The 22,754-nt window shown below is 41.2% G+C and overlaps 1 protein-coding gene across 1 annotated transcript in view; it reads right to left on the bottom strand.

Annotated features, from left to right (window-relative positions):
* LOC103073473 (aldehyde oxidase 1) overlaps window positions 1-22,754 on the bottom strand; it is an 81,399-nt gene that overhangs the window by 32,052 nt on the left and 26,593 nt on the right. Inside the window, exons 16-20 of the mRNA XM_007469201.1 lie at window positions 22,037-22,129; window positions 17,357-17,526; window positions 16,882-17,008; window positions 14,548-14,670; window positions 11,136-11,232 (exon numbers count right to left, since the gene is read on the bottom strand). Coding sequence (XP_007469263.1) covers window positions 11,136-11,232; window positions 14,548-14,670; window positions 16,882-17,008; window positions 17,357-17,526; window positions 22,037-22,129 — 610 coding nt within the window. The remainder of the gene's footprint in view (window positions 1-11,135; window positions 11,233-14,547; window positions 14,671-16,881; window positions 17,009-17,356; window positions 17,527-22,036; window positions 22,130-22,754) is intronic.

Raw genomic sequence — 22,754 nt, 5'->3', positions numbered from 1 at the left:
AAAAAAAATATATATATATATATATATATACACACACACACATATAAGGGGCTCAGTGGATGAGCTCAACAACAGAATAGAGAGAACAGTGGGAGTCATCAGGGAACAAGAATATAGAACAATAGAAATTGCTCAACCTGAGCAATAGAGAGAATAGACTGAAAAGAAAATGAGCAGAGCCTCAGAAACCTTTGTGATTAAAATTAAAATCTGAACATTTGTGTCATTAAAGTCGAGTATTTGAAGATGTAATACGTGAAAATTTCCCAAACTTGGTAAAAGACACCAACTTACAGATTTCAGAAGCTGAGTAAATCCCAAAGAAGATAAACCAAAGAAACTCATGCCAAGACATATCACAGTCAAACTTCTGAAAACTAAAAACAAAATATGTTGAAAGAAGAGAGAGAAAAACACTGCCTCTCCTACTGGGGAAAAATACTTCAAAAGACAGCAGATTTCTCATCAGAAACCATGGAGGCCAGAAGAACTGGTACAACATCTTTCTTCAAGTGCTAAAAGACCTGCCAACTCAGAATTCTATATTCAGTGAAAATATCTTTCAAGGATAAAAAAGAAATTAAAAACACATTCTCAGATGGGGGCTTCCCTGATGGCACAGTGGTTGAGGGTCCACCTGCCGATGCAGGGGACACGGGTTCGTGCCCCGGTCCGGGAGGATCCCACATGCCGCGGAACGGCTGGGCCCGTGAGCCATGGCCGCTGAGTCTGTGCGTCTGGAGCCTGTGCTCCACAACAGGAGAGGCCACAACAGTGAGAGGCCCATGTACCGTGCAAAAAAAAAAAAAAAGACATTTTCAGATGAAGGAAAGCTGAGAGGGTTTGTCTTCAACAGATCTATCAAAAAAGAATGATTGGCTAAGAGTTCTTGAAACAAACAGGAAATTATTAATTTTTTTTAAAGGAATCTTGGAACATCAGGAAGGTGAGAGAACAATGGTAAACAGACAACTACGGGCAAACACAATAGACTTTCCTTCTCCTCTTGAGTTTTCTAAATTGTATTTGAAACAAAATTATAACATTGAGCCCCACCCCCACGGGCCCGCCCGGAAGTTGAAACCGCAGCACCGCGTCTCGCGGCGCGTGGTCTTGCGGGGCGTGAAGGACGGCGCCAAGGTCCGGCATTGCGTGGTCGCGGGAGCGTGGCATGGAGGGGTTGGCGTAGCCGTACGCCAGGGCCTGTGGCCCTGCGTCATCCGCCTGCGACGTGGGTCCTGCCCACGCTGCGGCGCCGCAGCCGCCGGACGGTGGGCGCCCGAGGGTCCGGCAGGCGAGCAGGCACCGCCAAGCAGCTGTGGGCATCACGTCCGCGGCCAGCGTCCCCAAGGCCACGCTCCGGCCATGATCACTCAGTGAAGCTGCGCCGTGACAGCGTGGCCGACTTCTGGCGCTGTGAGGACATGTGTGCGCTGCAGGACTCGCTGCCTCTGCCCGCCGTTCGCGCTTCCCTGCGGGCGGTCCTGCTGGACTTCTAGGCCGACCACCTCCGTGGGGGTGGACTGGACGCCACTCTTGAGCACCCTCTGCCCGTGATCTGTATCCAGAGTTTCTTCCAGCCGCGGCTTGGCGAGACAGATGGTGGTACAATTTACTGAACAAAGGAATACTGACAAGGGACCACATTTGAAAAAGAAGGTCGAGAACTGAGACTCAAAACTTGGCAAATTTGAGCCGAGTGGATGAAAGGCTCTTGCTGCTCCAGCCAGGAGTCAGGACTCTGCCTCTGAGGTGGGAGAGCCAACTTCAGAACACTCGTCAACAAGAGACCTCCCAGCCCCACATAATATCAAATGGCGAAAATCTCCCAGAGATCTCCATCTCAACACCAGCACCCAGCTTCACTCAACGACCAGCAAGCTACAGTGCTGGACAACCTATGCCAACCATATAGCAAGACAGGAACACAACCCCACCCACTAGCAGAGAGGCTGCCTAAAATCATAATAAGTCCACAGACACCCCAAAACACACCACCAGACGTGGACCTGCCCACTAGAGAGACAAGATCTAGCCTCATACACCACAACACAGGCACTAGTCCCCTCCACCAGGAAGCCTACACAACCCACTGAACCAACCTTAGCCACTGGAGACAGACATCAAAAACAACGGGAGCTACGAACTTGCAGCCTGCAAAAAGGTGAACCCAATCACAGTAAGATAAGCAAAATGAGAAGACAGAAAAACACACAGCAGATGAAGGAGCAGGATAAAAACCCACCAGACCTAACAAATGAAGAGGAAATAGGCAGTCTACCTGAAAAAGAGTTCAGAATAATGATAGTAAAGATGATCCAAAATCTTGGAAATAGAATGGACAAAATGCAAGAAACAGTTAACAAGGACCTAGAAGAAATAAAGATGAAACAGACAATGATGAACAACACAATAAATGAAATGAAAAATACTCTAGATGGGATCAATAGCAGAATAAATGAGGCAGAAGAACGGATAAGTGACCTGGAAGATAAAATAGTGGAAATAACTACTGCAGAGCAGAATAAAGAAAAAAGAATGAAAAGAACTGAGGACAGTCTCAGAGACCTCTGGGACAACATTAAACGCACCAACATTCGAATTATAGGGGTTCCAGAAGAAGAAGAGAAAAAGAAAGGGACTGAGAAAATATTTGAAGAGATTATAGTTGAAAACTTCCCTAATATGGGAAAGGAAATAGTTAATCAAGTCCAGGAAGCACAGAGAGTCCCATACAGGATAAATTCAAGGAGAAATACGCCAAGACACATATTAATCAAACTGTCAAAAACTAAATACAAAGAAAGCATATTAAAAGCAGCAAGGGAAAAACAACAAATAACACACAAGGGAATCCCCATAAGGTTAACAGCTGATCTCTCAGCAGAAACTCTACAAGCCAGAAGGGAGTGGCAGGACATACTGAAAGTGATGAAGGAGAAAAACCTGCAACCAAGATTACTCTACCCAGCAAGGATCTCATTCAGATTTGATGGAGAAATTAAAACCTTTACAGACAAGCAAAAGCTGAGAGAGTTCAGCACCACCAAACCAGCTTTACAACAAATGCTAAAGGAACTTCTCTAGACAAAAACACAAGAGAAGGAAAAGTCCTATAATAACGAACCCAAAACAATTTAGAAAATGGGAATAGGAACATACATATCGATAATTACCTTAAATGTAAATGGACTAAATGCTCCCACCAAAAGACACAGATTGGCTGAATGGATACAAAAACAAGACCCATATATATGCTGTCTACAAGAGACCCACTTCAGACCTAGAGACACATACAGACTGAAAGTAAGGGGATGGAAAAAGATATTCCATGCAAATGGAAACCAAAAGAAAGCTGGAGTAGCAATTCTCATATCAGACAAAATAGACTTTAAAATAAGGACTATCAGAAGAGACAAAGAAGGACACTACATAATGATTAAGGGATCGATCCAAGAAGAAGATATAACAATTGTAAATATTTATGCACCCAACATAGGAGCACCTCAATACATAAGGCAAAAACTAGCAGCCATAAAAGGGGAAATCGACAGTAACACATTCATAGTAGGGGACTTCAACACCCCACTTTCACCAATGGACAGATCATCCAAAATGAAAATAAATAAGGAAACACAAGCTTTAAATGATACATTAAACAGGATGGACTTAATTGATATTTATAGGACACTCCATCCAAAAACAACAGAATACACATTTTTCTCAAGTGCTCATGGAACATTCTCCAGGATAGATCATATCTTGGGTCACAAATCAAGCCTTGGTAAATTTAAGAAAATTGAAATTATATCAAGTATCTTTTCCGACCACAACGCCATGAGATTAGATATCAATTATAGGAAAAGAGCAGTAAAAAATACAAACACATGGAGGCTAAACAATACACTACTTAGTAACGAAGTGATCACTGAAGAAATCAAAGAGGAAATTAAAAAATACCTAGAAACAAATGACAATGGAGATACAACGACCCAAAACCTATGGGATGCAGCAAAAGCAGTTCTAAGAGGGAAGTTTATAGCAATACAAGCCCACCTTAAGAAGCAGGAAACATCTCGAATAAACAACCTAACCTTGCACCTCAAGCAATTAGAGAAAGAAGAACAAAAAAACCCCAGAGTTAGCAGAAGGAAAGAAATCATAAAAATCAGATCAGAAATAAATGAAAAAGAAATGAAGGAAACAATAGCAAAGATCAATAAAACTAAAAGCTGGTTCTTTGAGAAGATTAACAAAATTGATAAACCATTAGCCAGACTCATCAAGAAAATAAGGGAGAAGACTCAAATCAATAGAATCAGAAATGAAAAAGGAGAAGTAACAACTGACACTGCAGAAATACAAAAAATCATGAGGGATTACTACAAGCAACTCTATGCCAATAAAATGGACAATCTGGAAGAAATGGACAAATTCTTAGAAATGCACAAACTGCCAAGACTGAATCAGGAAGAAATAGAAAATATGAACAGACCAATCACAAACACTGAAATTGAAACTGTGATTAAAAATCTTCCAACAAACAAAAGCCCAGGACCAGATGGCTTCACAGGCGAATTCTATCAAACATTTAGAGAAGAGCTAACACCTATTCTTCTCAAACTCTTCCAAAATATAGCAGAGGGAGGAACACTCCCAAACTCATTCTACGAGGCCACCATCACCTTGATACCAAAACCAGACAAGGATGTCACAAAGAAAGAAAACTACAGGCCAATATCACTGATGAACATAGATGCAAAAATCCTCAACAAAATACTAGCAAACAGAATCCAACAGCACATTAAAAGGATCATACACCATGATCAAGTGGGGTTTATTCCAGGAATGCAAGGATTCTTCAATATACGCAAATCTATCAATGTGATTAACCATATTAACAAATTGAAGGAGAAAAACCATATGATCATCTCAATAGATGCAGAGAAAGCTTTTGACAAAATTCAACACCCATTTATGATAAAAACCCTGCAGAAAGTAGGTGTAGAGGGAACTTTCCTCAATATAATAAAGGCCGTATATGACAAGCCCACAGCCAACATCATCCTCAATGGCGAAAAACTGAAAGCATTTCCACTAAGGTCAGGAACAAGACAAGGTTGCCCACTCTCACCACTCTTATTCAACATAGTTTTGGAAGTTTTAGCCACAGCAATCAGAGAAGAAAAGGAAATAAAAGGAATCCAAATCGGAAAAGAAGAAGTAAAGCTGTCACTGTTTGCAGATGACATGATACTCTACATAGAGAATCCTAAAGATGCTACCAGAAAACTACTAGAGCTAATCAATGAATTTGGTAAAGTAGCAGGATACAAAATTAATGCACAGAAATCTCTGGCATTCCTATATACTAATGATGAAAAATCTGAAAGTGAAATCAAGAAAACACTCCCATTTACCATTGCAACAAAAAGAATAAAATATCTAGGAATAAACCTACCTAAGGAGACAAAAGACCTGTATGCAGAAAATTATAAGACACTGATGAAAGAAATTAAAGATGATACAAACAGATGGAGAGATATACCATGTTCTTGGATTGGAAGAATCAACATTGTGAAAATGACTCTACTTCCCAAAGCAATCTATAGATTCAATGCAATCCCTATCAAACTACCACTGGCATTTTTCACAGAACTAGAACAAAAAATTTCACAATTTGTATGGAAACACAAAAGACCCCGAATAGCCAAAGCAATCTTGAGAACAAAAAATGGAGCTGGAGGAATCAGGCTGCCTGACTTCAGACTATACTACAAAGCTACAGTAATCAAGACAGTATGGTACTGGCACAAAAACAGAAAGATAGATCAATGGAATAGGATAGAAAGCCCAGAGATAAACCCATGCACATATGGTCACCTTATCTTTGATAAAGGTGGCAGGAATATACAGTGGAGAAAGGACAGCCTCTTCAATAAGTGGTGCTGGGAAAATTGGATAGGTACATGTAAAAGTATGAGATTAGATCACTCCCTAACACCATACACAAAAATAAGCTCAAAATGGATTAAAGACCTAAATGTAAGGCCAGAAACTATCAAACTCTTAGAGGAAAACATAGGCAGAACACTCTATGACATAAATCACAGCAAGATCCTTCTTGACCCATCTCCTAGAGTAATGGAGATAAAAACAAAAATAAACAAATGGGACCTAATGAAACTTCAAAGCTTTTGCACAGCAAAGGAAACCATAAACAAGACCAAAAGACAGCCCTCAGAATGGGAGAAAATATTTGCAAATGAATCAACTGACAAAGGATTAATCTCTAAAATTTACAGGCAGCTCATGCAGCTCAATAACAAAAAAATAAACAACCCAATCCAAAAATGGGCAGAAGACCTAAATAGACATTTCTCCAAAGAAGATATACAGACTGCCAACAAACACATGAAAGAATGCTCAACATCATTAATCATTAGAGAAATGCAAATCAAAACTACAATGAGATATCATCTCACACCAGTCAGAATGGCCATCATCAAAAAATCTAGAAACAATAAATGCTGGAGAGGGTGTGGAGAAAAGGGAACACTCTTGCACTGCTGGTGGGAATGTGAATTGGTTCAGCCACTATGGAGAACAGTATGGAGGTTCCTTAAAAAACTACAAATAGAACTACCATATGACCCAGCAATCCCACTACTAGGTATATACCCTGAGGAAACCAGAATTCAGAAAGAGTCATGTACCAAAATGTTCATTGCAGCTCTATTTACAATAGCCCGGAGATGGAAACAACCTAAGTGCCCGTCGTCGGATGAATGGATAAAGAAGATGTGGCACATATATACAATGGAATATTACTCAGCCATAAAAAGAAACGAAATTGAGCTATTTGTAATGAGGTGGATAGATCTAGAGTCTGTCATACAGAGTGAAGTAAGTCAGAAAGAGAAGGACAAATACCGTATGCTAACATATATATGGGATTTAAGAAAAAAAATGTTATGAAGAACCTAGGGGTAAAACAGGAATAAAGACAGAGACCTACTGGAGAACAGACTTGAGGATATGGGGAGGGGGAAGGGTGAGGTGTGTTAGGGCGAGAGAGAGACATGGACATATATATACTAACAAACGTAAGGTAGATAGCCAGTGGGAAGCAGCCGCATGGCACAGGGAAACCGGCTCGGTTCTTTGTGGCTGTCTGGAGGGGTGGGATAGGGAGGGTGGGAGGGAGGGAGACAAAGAGGGAAGAGATATGGGAACATATGTATATGTATAACTGATTCACTCTGTTATAAAGCAGAAACTAACACACCATTGTAAAGCAATTATACCCCAATAAAGATGTTAAAAAAAAAAATTATAACATTGCTTCATGTGATTTTCAATGCATGAAGAAGAAATTTTTAAAGACAATTGTATTTAAATAAGGGAGAGGAAAGGGATGTAAAGGGAGGTAAGGTTTCTATACTTTACTCAAATTGATAACGTGTTACTACCAGATATACTGTAATTTAAATTTCCTTTCTAGAACTACCACTAAAAAAATTCACAAAGAGATACACTCAAACCACTATTCATAAATCTAAGTGGAATTCTAAAAACTGTTTGAAAAACAGAAGAAAAAACAACGCAATACGACAACGTCAGTCATCATGTTAGGTGGAAGGCAGAACTTTTAAAAATTAAAAATGTACCCAATAAGAAAGATTTGTAAATTATTTGAGGGAGAGTCCCAAGGAAATTTTTTGTATTAGAATCTGGACTTCCTATCTCATCCAAAATCTGAGTAAAGAAAGAGTACAGAACAAACAGATTCTACCTCTTTTATAAAACATAAAATTTAAAATGTCAAGAACCCAGACCTCAATTTCAATCTAAGCTCTTATCAAAAATGTACATTGAAAAACCCATTTGTCAGGAGGCTAAAATCCATGGTTTGCAATATTAGTGATTTCACCTATCCACACAGAATTAATTTGGTTAAGTATCTACTTCATTGAAAAAAATACGGAGCTAAAAAGTATTAGAGCTGTTTCTACTTAAACCTGTAAGGTAGGCAATGTTTTAGGGCCGTGTTACATTGCACTGCCCAGCCCAGCAGCCCTGGACCCACGGTGTCCTTTCCTCACTCCACAGTGCTGCTCTCAACTCTCCTGGTTGGAAACTAATTTGTTCAACTAACCCCTGAGATAAAATGTTATCCCAGTATGGGTTTAGAAGTGATTCCTTTAGGTGTATTTACATTTTAATGAGTTCCTTAAAGATGGAAAGCCATTTAGATAAGAAGAAGTCTCTCTGTACTATGCCCAACAGGACAGGGTGTGGGGAAGACAATCCCAGTTTCAGGGTTTCGAGATCTGCAAATCCTGCTACGGAGATTGTCAGTGTAAAGCTCAACCAAGATCACAGAATTTTAAAGAGATGAATAAGAAGCGGCGTAATGCAGAGGAGAGAACGCTAACTTCAGAGGTGGGAAATGTAGATAGATTTGATTCCTGGTCAACTGTCTGTCTCTCTAGCCTTAGCGGGCTCATCTGTAAACCGTGTTCTTTAATGCCCCTCTAGGGCTACAACACCAGTGTTACGTAGGGCTGAGATACATCTGCACAGTTGGTAAAAGCCAACAATAATATCATTCCCTTCAGGAACACGGTCTAAGACTTGATGTGATGCTCGACATATTTAATCTTTTAAATATTCTTTTTCTTGGAGCATCTATTTTCCTAAGGGGAAATTAAGTGCTGTAATGATTAGTACCTCCAGTTATCTCTCATTGAAACAAGTAGTCAGAAATTCTTCATCCAAATGACAACTGCAGAGTAAGAATAAAACCCCTCAAACCACTGAGTCAAGAGGATGAAAACTTAAAAGTAGTAAAAATGTCCCTTTTAGAGCTTCCTGTTCACTTTTATACTTATTGATAGGGTATGGGAAGTTAAAATTCAAGTAAGAGACAGACTGAACAACTTTTACCTAATTAAATCAAATAATTAAATAAGATGTTGAGTAAAAATACAGTAACTGAATTCTCACACAAATATATTATGGAAAGAACAGAGCAAGGACATTTTATGGCACAAGTGGAGGAACTTCCCTAAATATAGACATTTCCAAGATGCTCTTGCCAGGGACTCTATGCAAAAATGCTCCTTCCTTCTCTTCTCCCACAAAACAAACTCACCCTATGGATATTTGCTAGATTTTATTAATCCTAAGAATCACCTGGAGCACAATTAAAATTTGTCAAAAACAGATTCCTGGGCTACCCTGGGTCTTTCAACTCCAGAATTCCAAGGAAAGCACACAGGAATCTCCAGACAGGTCTTAGAAGCATCTTCTAGTGTGAAAAACTGGGAAACATTGGGTTTGATAGATGAACACCTGCCAGTGTGTTCCCTCAATAATAGACAACCTTTTCTACAGAACAACAAAAATATCCAAACCTAATAATAATTATTGTTCACAGTTATGGCTCTCTTACTATGCCCCAAGCTTTGTGCCAAGCACACATGTGTTATCTCTTATAATTTTCATAATGGGTCACTGAGGTCAGTATTATTTTATCCATGTGATTTTGAAACAAGGAGACTGAGCCCAGAGAAGTGCCCTGAAAAGTCACACAGCTAGTAAGACAGGATGCCAAGGAATGCTGGCAGGGTGACAGTACAAGGTGTCTTTTCTACAGCTTCCAGGTGACATTATCCACTCAGCTCCGACCAGCTGCAGGTTTTATACAGCCATAGAATGAAGAGACATGATAGGCTTTCAGCTCAGTGGCTGGACTTACTGATTATATGTGGCACAGCTCTGGGATGGTATGTTTTAGGACTCTTCCTGTGCTTGAGATCAGGGTTGGAGAGAAAAATTAAGGAGATGGTAGCATCTAGCATGCACTTGAGGCTAATATCTTGGCAATTCACTTGAAGACAGGAGATGCAAATGACTTATTCTCTGCCCTGAGACACGGTACAGACAGCCCATACCCACCCAGCAAGACATCTGGGTTAATCAGATCTTGCATGACAGGCGTTAGGGATAGATTTGATAGACAGCAGGGCATATCTAAGACCCACGGTAAATCATTTATTTTCCTGCTATAAAGGATATCACTAAGACAAATGGCAAAATTCAAATAAAGTATGTAGATTAAATGACAATATTATGTCAATGTTAATGTTCTGATTTAAAAAACTGTATGTTTGGGCTTCCCTGGTGGTGCAGTGGTTGAGAGTCCGCCTGCCGATGCAGGGGACACGGGTTCGTGCCCCAGTCTGGGAAGATCCCACATGCCGCGGAGCGGCTGGGCCTGTGAGCCATGGCCGCTGAGCCTGTGAGTCCGGAGCCTGTGCTCTGCAACGGGAGAGGCCACAACAGTGAGAGGCCCGCGTACCACAATAAAAACACAAAAAAACAACTGTATGTTTATGTAAGATAATATCCTTGTTCTTAGAAAATGGACACTGTGGTATTTAGGAGGACAGAGGCATCAAGTCAGTAACTTACTCTCAAACGGCTCAGAAAAAAATGTGTGTGTATGTGTGTGTGTGTGTGTGTGTGTGTGTGTGTGTGTGTGTATGTCTCTCTCTCTCTATATATATAGAGAGAGAGACAGGCAGAGAGACAGAGACAGAGACAGAGACAGACACACACACACACGCACAGAATGATAAAGCAAGTGTCATGAAATGTCTATTGGGGAATCTGGGTAATTAGGAGTTTCTTTAATGTTTCTGCAACTTTTCTGAAATCTAAAACTATTTCAAAATAAAAAGTTACAAAAATTTTATTGGAAAGTTCAAATCAACTGATTTCCAAGAGGGAAATTTAATTTTCATTACATATATACATAACTAAAGGAAGTCTGCAAGGAAGTGAGGGAAGGAGACAGGGAGGGAAAGAAGAAAGGAAGGAGAAAGCAGAGATGGAGGGGGGAGGGAGAAGTTAGAAAGGATGAAACAGAAAGAAACATGGGCTTTGGAAATCCTTAAGAAAGCTATCAATCCACAGTGCTTCGTGGCTTAGTGGCTGCTGTATGACGGTGCTCCTTAACCACTCTGAGCCTCAGTTTCCGGACCTTCAGGAAAGCAGACACCATCTGTATAACAACTGGGCAGGCCGGGGTTGCTTCCCCTCTCATCATTCTTTTCAGACAGTTTTACCTTCAAGAATTTGATCCACCATTTTAAATGCTTCCTCAATATTTCCATACTCCAGTTTCCTTTCTTGCTCGAAGAAGGACTTGTGCTGTATAGCTTCCTAGAAAGAGGACAGAAAAGTGAGGCCCCCGGGGCAAGAGACCCAGCCCTACAGTAGTAGCCACATGTGATGCTGCATCGTCTGGGTCTGCACAGTGCTTCTCTTGCTCTGGAATCGATTGCATGAGCTGAGCTGAGAACCAGGCTGCAGAAAGACTCCCCATGGAGCAAATGCAAATGTCCGCATCAAAAAAAAAAAAGTATGCTCAGAAAACACCTAGCACCAGGTGGTCCCATTACGGAACTAATATTTCCAGGCAGTTTATTCTTTTCATTCCACAGCCCATGTTATGCAGCCAAGTGTAACAAGGCACAGGGGTTTAGATCTTGGGCTCTGGACCCAGTCGGAGTTGTGCCCATTTTCTCCATTTACCAGCTGTTTGACTGTGGGTCTATTACTTCACCTCTTTGAGCCTCATCTGTAAAATGAAGGTAGAGTTGTGCACATAGCTCCAATAGGGTTGTGGAAAGAATAGAATGAAATGAGGCATGAAAGAGCTTACACAGCATATAATAAGTGCTCTGTCAGTGTTAGCTGAAGACACTCTAGTGATAAGGACATGGTGGCCTTGCCTGCCAGCCCCAAGCTCCTCTGGGGGTATGAGTACAGCATTTGCACCTGGGACCTCCAGCCCTGCAAGAAAGATTCCATTACAAGTCCAGAGTGGGTACCACAAATCCACTTATATTCTGGTTTCTAATGGCTTCTCCCAGATGCCTACTGAAGGGGTACAGTAGTAGGTACACATAATTAGGGATGTAGCTATAATAATCTAGGTTGGTTTTCTTACCTATCCTTAGGAATTCATCTTGCTGTAATCCCTGGGTCCTTGGCAAACGTGACATGCCAGCTCCTGCCAGAATTTCTACAGTGGATTATTGTCCATCTATGAAATTCCAGCCTGCTGGCGGCTAGGGATTCTCCTAACTCTGGTTCCTCCTGGCCACCAATCGGTGTCTAGACCTATCAGTATACCTTACGGGATGTTCTATTGTGATCCTGCCATTTCCTCCATTCAAAAAGTGGGTTGGTTTTTTTTCTACTACCATGGGGCCAAGGGTCTTTGATAGAGTGTCTGTCGATCGCTTCTATTGCTGACCAGCTGCTGGACCTTGGGTAACTGTGTCTTTCAGTTTCTGCATCAGAATGGGGATAATAACAGTTTTTTACCTCATAGGATTGTTGTGAGCATTTAGAGAGTTAATGAAGGAAACCTGCTTAGAACAAGGTAAACACACAGAGAACTCTAGGTATTAGCTATGGTCACGTTGTTGACCATGACGATTGATGAGAGATTCTGGTCGGGAGCATAGTTTTCTCATGGTCATCAGCCTGACCCTGTGAGCCAAGAGTTTTGATAGCATTTCCCCATTCACACTATTAAAAATTCAAAACAGCATAAGCTAGGTTAAACAGTAGTGATAATGATGGAGATCCATTTGTTTTTATCCTATTTTGATTGATAACACACTTCCTAATGGAATCAATTCATATGACTTTCTTATTAATCTAAGACTCAGATATTCTAGGTTCAAAACAGAAATTAAGTTTTATAAATCCAAATTTCTTTTAAGTTTAATCTTTTTTCCATTTCCCTTGCTGCTTGCTTTTTGAGTAACTTGGAGCTAATTTCCTGAATATTTCTTGGTCAGCAAAGTGATAAAAAGAACTGTAATGTGTAGGGAGCAGGACATATTTCCTTGCTATACAGTTTGATTAAATCTACTTGATCTAGTTGATTAAACTTGGAGAGCTTAACCTCTGATATAAACATGAGGTAGCTCTTTTCCACGATGTCAAAGTTTGGTATTTGATGCTGGGATTCTCTGGCAGACAATTAGAGATGTGCCGGTCCAAGTTGGGGGGGAAGGGGTGGGAAGAGAGTGGTACCTATTTGTTTATTTGGAATTTTATTTGGCTGGAAAGCAGGGTGAGGGGGAAGGGAAGATATTTAGCTACTGGAATTGGGCAAAGAATTACAAACAAGATTTTTGATAAAGTATTACGGACATAATTTCTTACTAAGAAGTAAGCCTAACTCTAAAACAAAGTGTTGAGGAAGGAATGTATAAAGTAAGCAAGCAGAGCAGGCAACATATGAATGAAAAGGGTTTAAGAAGGGAACGGAATGTTTGAATTTGACACTGGCCAGGAAAATTTGGAAAGCATAATCACTCTTTGACTCCAACTAAACTTTTATATTTTTGTCTCCTTGACATGATTTTATTTTAATTTCAGAACACTGAGGACATTGTCCAGAAACAAACTCTATGTTCCTTGGCATAAAGCAGCATGATAGGAAACATAACCAAGGCCAGGTTCTCCTGGAGACACTAATCTTGGCCAACTCATTTCCTTATTTTCTGCCTCAGAGCATGCTAGTCACCTAGAGCCCAATTTATTTATTATGTTGTGGAGATAATATTGTATTCCGAGATTACACTGAGTCTGTATGTGCTGAATCTTATCTATTCATGATGCTTTCCCAACTTTCATGCTTTTATTATTTAGTAAATTATAAGAACCAGTGAAATATATGCAGAAGAATACTCATATCATTTCATGGAGATGAGTCTGAAAACCTTTATAAATTTCAAAATCCTTTTTAAAAAACAGGATAGGAAATGCAGTTCCCCAATTTGTTTAAGTTGCCAAAATAGCTGTAGGCATCATAGGATCTATTTCTCATACTTACTTAAGATATGCATTAAAGGATCTAAAACTAGTGTCTCCAATATATGCTTCATAGAGCATCTTGTTGGTTCTCACTGTGCACCTGACAGAGTCTGGGTGAAGGTGTATATGGAGTCCTAGGGTGTGTCCCCTCTCCTGAACATTGTTGGTTACCCATCCAGCATTCTTTTCACCTGTCCCCTTCCAAATAGTGCTCAGATTTCTGTTTAGGTCTCCATCACTCCCCCATACGGCCCATAAACTGCAAAGAAATCTGACCCCCCAGCCAGCAGTAACCACCAGTTCTTGCCAGTCATGAATCCGGAGATGGATGTGACCTACTCGTGGGATGTTGGGACAATGGCATTGTTTCTTGCTTACTGGACGTCAACTGGAAGCTCCTGGCTGCCAACCTGTCACCACAGGAGATAAAGCCTGTACCATGGGCAGCAAGGAGGAGAGGCAGAAGATCAGCTTTCTTGCTAACACTGATAGAGTTTGAGGCCAAGAAAACAGGGCCAAGCCCCTGTTTTTCGGAAGCTACTTTGAATTGGATTTTCTTTCCTGTTTCTGCAGTCAAAAGCATGTTAAGTGATACGCCACTGAAATCTGCTCTTCTGGCCCAACCTTTGAACTCATTACCTCGATGGTCAGGATCAGTGGCTCCAAATCTCGGTAGACAATCTTCACTCGCTGCGCAGCTCGCTTTGCCTGAACCTCGGAATCAGCAATCACGGCACAGACAAGCTCACCCACGCAAAATACCTACAACACAGAAAAGACCTCTGTTCCCAAGGAGGGCAGGCACCAGGGCCTCTCCTTTCATTCATTTCCCCCCTCCCTGCTAGCACAGAGCTAGAAACACAGTAAATGACCCCTTCACGTGTGACTTAACCGCAGTGCTGTGGTTAACGAAGGCTCCGGTAGGGAAGCACACTTGTCAGAGTTGGCCTGCTGACCTCAGGCACTGGGAGAGTGCAGGTCTTTGCGCTGCATCGTTGGCAGCGGTGGCTGAAGAGGGACAGGTCTGAGGCTGCCTCATTTACAGCAGGAGAGTCAGTCCCGTGGTTTGACCTGGGGTTGCCACACCACGAGCTGGGCCATTATGAGAAGTGGCCTCTCCTTCATGAACCAGGAGCACAGACCATCTCACCCAGAGAGGAAGGAGGGAGAGAGTGATAACGCAGCACTGCTGGTGAGCACATCTCTGCCCTGAACTGTGGTGGAGCACAGGCTTTTCACGGAGAGAAGCGACTACAGGAGCCAAGTGCGAGCCCAGAGCATTCTTCGGTTCACCAGCAGGTGGGGTAGGTAGGCGGCCTAAGGAGGTCACCCAGTGACCAGGGTAGAAAGCGGATGGGGAAAAACAAAGCTAAGGCTCCAGAGAGGTAAATAGTCAGGACTGGAAGAAGTCATACGACATTTTGATTCTCTTTCCCACCTTTTACTGTGATCCAAATCAAAACGTAATCACTCATTTTTAAGAACGACATTAGATTATTAGGTCTTTTCTACAATGAACATATAGTAGTTTTATCACCAAACAAAAATGGTAGTTAAAGAAAAGTTAAATCCAGCACACACACACAAAAGTGTGTTGGGTACGGGTGGGCGGGGGCAGTGGGGAGACACATGAAACAAAAATGGCAAGTGTTAATAATGGTTGGAGCTGGGTGATGGGCCTATGGGCCCATCATTGTACTAGTCTCTATTTTGTGTATGTTTAAAATTTCTGCAATGAAACGATTTTTTTAAAGATACAGCGTGCTAAGGACAAATGTTAAAAAAAGGAATGAAACTAACGGAGGCAATCATTCGCAACAGCTCTGTTCTCCACTCTCCACAGAGGTGGGTCTTGCCCTGTGACCTGGTTCACAGACACGCCCCTGAGATGCTCAGAATCAACGTGCACACACCTCAGGGCCCAGGAGGGCTTTGCTTGGTTAATTAACATTTACTCAAAGGCCATAGTTCTCATTGTCCTCTGCCTTGGGGGAGGTTCAACCTTGACTTCAGACTCTCAGTCACCAAACTTCCATTTTTATCAACTGTGTCTGCTAGTGAGAGCCAGAGGCAGGGACTCTTCCAAATGGTAAAGCTCTTTTGGGTAAACACTGAACTGAGAATCTGGAGTTATGCAGAAAACCTTATGGACACTGCCCTTGCTGCATCTTCTGATAACCTGAGATACAGTAGTCAATGTTTCAATCATTTGAAACGTTCAAATGGCAACAGTGCTATCACTGTTCCTCTGCTCATTTACTCTGCTTTGTAGGAAGCAGTGTATGGAATATGCTGATGAATCAGACGTGGGCCCTCACTCAAGGCATTTTACTAGGTAGGACAAATAGGTAAGACATAGACATAAATACATAAGCTCAATATAAGATAGAAAGTGCAATAAAGGTCCACTTTGCCTTCTCCTCCAGACTTTAAGTTCTGCAAGGGCAAGAACCACAGGGGTCTTGTTCACCTATGGCAGTAGGTGCTCACTTAAAAGATGCCTGTTGAACACATGGCATATGAATGAATGAGAGAGAGTGAGTTCTGAGAGGGAGAGAGAACTCCTGGATTAAAGGATAAGGAAAGACTTCATGGTGGAGCTACCACTTGAACTTGGACGTTGGACTGAGACTGGGGCAATGGCAAGGGATTCTGAGGGAAAGTATCAGAAAATAAAAGTCATTATTCTCTTCTCATATACCCTTTCGTAAGTATGAAAGCAACACATGATCTTACTACTAGAAAATATAAAACACTCAAGTATCTTTTATATAACTAGCCAACTTCTTTACTTACGTGGAAAATGAATATTTTTGAACTAATTCACTATTAGAATATAGTGATTTATAATAAGCATTCAAAGAATACTGGAATCCTTTATGATATGCCAAGTTCAATGCTATCTTTTAAGAAAATACGAAGTGTCATAAACTGAGGAAGTTACTTTTAAAACAGAAAGCAAAAATGCAGTACCTCATCTGTCGATAGAAGTTTCTCAGGTTTGGTTAAAAGGCGGAAGGAGTTGATGCCATGAAGATGTCCCTCAGTCAGGATGTCCACCACACCTGGCAGACTGAGAGCTTCTGACAGATCCACAGACCTAGATGAGAACACACAGAAAAGGGCTACTCAGAGCGGCCCCGCAGCCTGCAGACCACAGAGAACGTGCTTAATCGGAGAATACGATACGAGAGAGGGAAGATACATCCAAAACCCTCCAATAGTTCTATGTCAGACGATTGGGAAAAAATTCCTGGGACAATGAAGTTATTAAACGGAGGGACAAACTGTGGTGAAGCCTACACTTTGATCTCATTTCACTTCAAATCTAATACATTGGACATTGCCAACAAATAGCTTACCCTCTTCAAACCGTTACTTTTCACTAATGTGACTTGGCCAAAAAGGCAATCATTTCTGTCTGCTGGGTAAAAACCTTATCACTTACACAATCTTAGCGTGAGCTCTTGAGCTTGTTACAAAAGTCAAGAACAGCTCCCGGTCCACTGCAGGCATGTCATCACAGTAGATGGCTTCACCTGTGGCATGCTTAATACCAGACAGATGCATGATGGGATGGCCAACTGGGTCTTGAGGAAGCTGCTTTGGGTCTGCATTCTGTTTAATCAATAATCAACATATCATTTTTATAATCATATTATGCACAGCTCTCATAAGAGGGGAGCTATATAATTTACATCCAAACCAGAACACTTTCGAAAATAAAAACGTCACTATTAATAACACCAGGACAGTAAGCCTATTTCAGTAATTCAGTAGGCAAACTGGGATGTATAGCCATGATGTTGTTCTTATTTTTTTCCCCACTATTTTGATACAGACCACAAACATCTCTAATGCAAATTCTATTTGTGTAAGTAAATGAATATAAATCTTTCTTCCTGACAATAGTCCTCTTGCAAATGCTCATGTATTTCTTTAACTTTTATTATCAAAATTATTTTACTCTTGTAGCTAAGCATGGCACATGTACTATTTTGCAGAAAAGCCTGATGACCATGTTTATAGAAAATGAGTGCACGCATTCAACCACAGGGCTTTTTTTATTTTCTACTTTGAGTGAGGAAGTCTAAGAAATAATTGGTAAGACTCATAACTCAGACAATCTTGATAAAGAATGAAGACAAAGGAAGCTGCATTTTGAGTAATGATTCACTAATATGACTTTTTCTTAGAGACCCACAGAGTAAAATGTCTTGCCAGTGGTATACATTAAATATGCTTCATTAACCAAAGTCGAAATTAAGAAACCTAACATCTCCTCCAGTATTTTAAAATGAGAGAGTTGTTAGCTTTTTTGGTTGGGAGAAGAATTGGAAGTATGAAGAAAGAAGGGTTAAGAGACATGGTATAGACCAAGCTCAGAGGCCAGGGGCAAGTCTGAGGCTGCCGAGGGGTCCGGTGATGGGACTGTGGGAGGTGGAAATTCCAGGAAAGTTGCCAGCCAAGCGGCCACTCCCAAAAGGCCCCTCTCAAAGGAGAAGGCAGCTCTGGGGCCTGGAGCTCTGCGGGAGGAGCCGCCTGCGAAGCAGTGCCGAGCTGCCCCGTCCACACCTTGCGGGGTCAGCACTGCATTCGGCACCAAGGCTGAGGCCAGACCCCCTAGGCTTTCTCAGGAAGACCCGGGCAGGAGGAGGGTCGGCTAAGGTAAGGCCCGGAAAAGCTCCCTTTCCCACCCCATCTGCTGCTCCACACCGCTTTTCACGGCGTCACCCTGAGCCTGGGTGAGGCACGGGTTCTTTCTTTAAGATGAGGCTCACAGTGCTCCACTACATCACACAGCAGGAGGGAAGACAGAAAAGGCACCAACAGGGCTTCCCTGGTGGCGCAGTGGTTGATGGTCCGCCTGCCGATGCAGGGGATGCGGGTTCGTGCCCCGGTCCGGGAAGATCCCACATGCCGCGGAGCGGCTGGGCCCGTGAGCCATGGCCGCTGAGCCTGCGCGTCCGGAGCCTGTGCTCCGCAACGGGAGAGGCCACAACAGTGAGAGGCCCGCGTATCGTGAAGAAAAAAAAAAAGAAAAGGCACCAACAGAACACACGCTGGTCAGCACCTCTACTGAGAGGAAAAGAAGCCATAGAAGCTGACCTGTTTCCACCTCAGCATCATGTAAGGCATCTGAGGAATTTTTAAAAAGTAAATACATTTGTATTTGATTCCCAGAATGTGCAGTTTGAGAAAGCCTACTTGTTACATATTGACAATACATCAGATGTTTGATTCCATCTAGAGTGGTAGCTCATGTCAATCATAGCTGCAGATTTTCCAGAGTCAGAGCTTCCCTTGGTTCAACGAAAGTGCTCTGAGGCTCTTGCTGCACAGAATGGAAGGGAAAGACCCTAGCTGTCTGGGATCCCACTGATCAACTGTCATGTTTTCTTCTCATGCAGGTGTTTTGCCTTTCTGAACATTTGGATTCCATTTACCAAATACCATGAATGGAGGAAAGCCAGCATGGTTACGATGGGAACTTTACATAAAGGTACCTGTGAAAAGACACCTCCCCAAGCCCCTCTGCTGCTCACGAGATCCGGGAAGAATGGTTGTCAGTCACTGCCAAGCTACTTGAGGGACTCAAAAAATAAACCTTCAGCTTGAGATAGATCAGAGGTTCTCTAGGCAGGAACCTGAAGAAACCTCTGATCTGTCAGAGGGAAAAGGAGAGTGGCACATGTAATCCGAAAACGCGTTCAGCATTTTTATTGGTTATTAGAGAAATGAGGGAAAAAACCCTTTGTTTTTATACTATAAATGACAACAAGTAAGATATCAGCCAAATTTTCCCTGACAATTATATGTAGAAAGTAGAGTCATTTCTCAAATGAATCTGGCATAAGACATATGTGTAGGATGCTCTGAACTTATTCCTATTTCATATAAAATTTACTGTTTTACAGTAAAATATATACTTACTGATAAACATTTATTGTTTTAAAGCCCATATTTGCTTCACTTAAATGTAAACTTCAATTCTGTAGTTAGTACAAGACAATGCACCAAAAAAGGAATATTGGCTAAGTCTTTGTGTTTTGTTTTGTGGTGGTTGTGTTCATCCTGACTTTATAAACTAGAAAGCAGAAGATTATGAAGAAAAATAATTTAGAACTTGGCCTAGGCACTGTTAAATAAAGGTGGACATTAGGCCACAAATGTAGGAGAAGGGGGGAAATGAGAAAAAATTTTACATGTTGGGGTTCAGGCAATATGAACAGGGATTTGAATCAGCACCAATGCACACCAGCCCCATCCTCACGGCCAAGTGCTCTCAGTAGGCTTCTTCTCCCTATTCTCTAAGAAGCTGAGGTGGTGATCCAAAGAAAAACATGTATCAGGTCCGGTTTGCTTCAGATGGTAGGGACTGATTCCCGCTGTGAAATGTCCCCAGAGTGCTGCCCTATAATGCTGTGTTGAGTTCTCCATTTGAACAACATTTGAATGAAAAATCACCCACATCTTTTTTTTTTTTTTAATCCAAAGAGATTTTTTTCTATCCTGAGAGCAAAATTCCAGGTAATCCATAAGCTTAGACACTAAGGAAACACATTCATAGGTCTCTACATAGGCTCTGGGAGTTTTCTATGACATAATACTTTTTACTATAAATACTGAAACACATCACTGCTTTGGGAAAAAAGCGTTTTGAAACCTTGCTGTGAGCCCTGCCTGCCAAAAGGTTGAAGATAAATCCCAAAATATATCTTTCATATATATATCTATAAATATAAAATTGATTAATTTAGCTGAAGCTATAACATTTTTTTTTAAAAAGTCAGTTGTGATGAATCTACTAATGAGAGGTTGTATCTGATTACTTGCTTGTGCTTGTTATATGGCTAAAGATACCATGGAGGAAAGAATGTTGTCTCTTCTAACTGGTGATCTCTGTCAAAAGGCTTTTAAGCAAATTAACTGATTTGGGGAAAAAAAATATTGGTCATGACTGCTGAAGTTCCTCTAGCAATGTGGGTATTTGTGTGTGTGTGTGTGTGTGTGCCCGCACGCGTGTATGTGTGAAAACCCAGAGGAAAAACAAAACATATATATGAGAGATACACTACTTCCAAAACTTGATCTTGCAAATCTATAATAACAAACTATGTGAAGATTATCACTTTTCTTTGGATGATTTGAAAGCCCATTAATTTGTTATTGTTCCTGTGGTTGTTGAAGTTTATTCCATGGTCAAGGCAGTGTTAGGGTATTTATAAATAAGCCAAACGTTGCAGTGGCCATTATTTTACACCGGGAAAGAGGGAAGCTATTTTTGACTTTCAAAATGATCACTTTCAACACTTTCAATGGAGTTTGGCATATTTGAATTTTGAATATATTGAACCTAAAAACTGAAGAGATATATACCAACAGGGAACTGTTTGTTATGACATACTGTAAGCTTTTATAACTAAATTCAACAATAGATCCAATGAACTGAATCTATTTAAAAAGCATCTTTAAAAAGCCTTTTCATGCTCTTGACTTAATAAAACTCTCAAGGTAAAGTTTCTTGATAACAATTTCAAGGAGAAGCACTGAATCTTATCTAGTTTACCAAAAGGAGGACTTCAGGCGATACTCTTATGATATTGTAGCTGAAAATTCTGTTTGAAAGTCATGAGGACTTGTGTTCTAATAGGTAGCTTTCATTAGGAGACCTTGAAATTAGCTCTTAGAACTTACGTTTGATTCAACTCTAAAACTCTAACTCACAGAGAAAACACTTGGAGAATGGGGACTGGGGCAGCAGAGTATCTCCACATTCAAACAAAATAAATCAGCAGCTCTGACTTTGGTTGTGTTCTGACTTCCACAATGCCAAGGGCAAGAGCATATGGCAAACTAGGCAGCTTGTTCATGTCAGTGGTACAAGGCCACAGAACAAAACACACATTCCTCAAGTTGAAAACAGACATTTAAAAAAATTACCACTGCTAGCTTTATTTTTAACCACAATACTGCACTGATTTTGAAATTTTAATTAACAGTAAAGAAGGCTGCGGGTTCACCAGAAGGCGAGCTCGGGCTAATACATCTTGACAATCACCGAGAAACAAGTGAAGAAGCTTTAGCCCAGGACCTCTGAATTAAAAAGAAGAAAAAAGCCACTAACCTGGTACTTTAATGTTCCCCAGTGATGTCTGGAATGAAGCTCTTCTAAAGCACTCTCGTACTTGTCTGTAAGGCTGGGATAGTGAACAGGGTCCTGAAAAGTAGAACCATTGTAGATATTTAACATATGCCAGAATGGTCTTGGGAGGGAGGCTAGCATGGCTCTTAGCAAGCAGCTCTACTGTGAAGTCTAACATTTGTTAAGTACTTGCCTAATTCAGAATCCTGGAAGTAGAAGCAGGGTTCTCCCTGACCTCCAGGACACACACTCTGGAAGGTCCACACTTATGACCACATATTATGAAGAGCCACGTGAAAACAGTAGATTACTGACTCCCAATATCTTTATGTTTCTTATGATATTTTCACATGCCTTCCTAAATGATTTGAGGACTTACAAACCAATAAAACAGGAAAGTAGAAGCTAAGTAAATAATTGGAAAGGAAGAGAGTAGTTAAACCAGGAAAAAGTCAAAGCCAAGGTACACCACTGCAAATGAGCATCAAGCTCTGCTTTGTACCACCTGGCCAATCAGGAAGAAGAGAAAATGCGGCGGGCTGCATCTCTGCCACAACCTCACAGCAGTAAGCATTCTGGGGCCCCAGGAGGAACACTTCCTAGAGCTGAGGAAAAGTGGGTCAATTTGGTCCTTAGGCAAGACTTTAAACAGTGCACCTAATGGTTACTTTTTTTTTTTTTTTTTTTTTTTTTTTTTTTT

Source organism: Lipotes vexillifer, unplaced genomic scaffold, assembly GCF_000442215.2.
Source record: "Lipotes vexillifer unplaced genomic scaffold, Lipotes_vexillifer_v1.1 scaffold648, whole genome shotgun sequence".
NCBI classification, from domain to species: Eukaryota; Metazoa; Chordata; class Mammalia; order Artiodactyla; family Lipotidae; genus Lipotes; species Lipotes vexillifer.
Note: the sequence above shows the minus strand (reverse complement) of the source record. Positions and strands in the feature narration are given on the sequence as shown.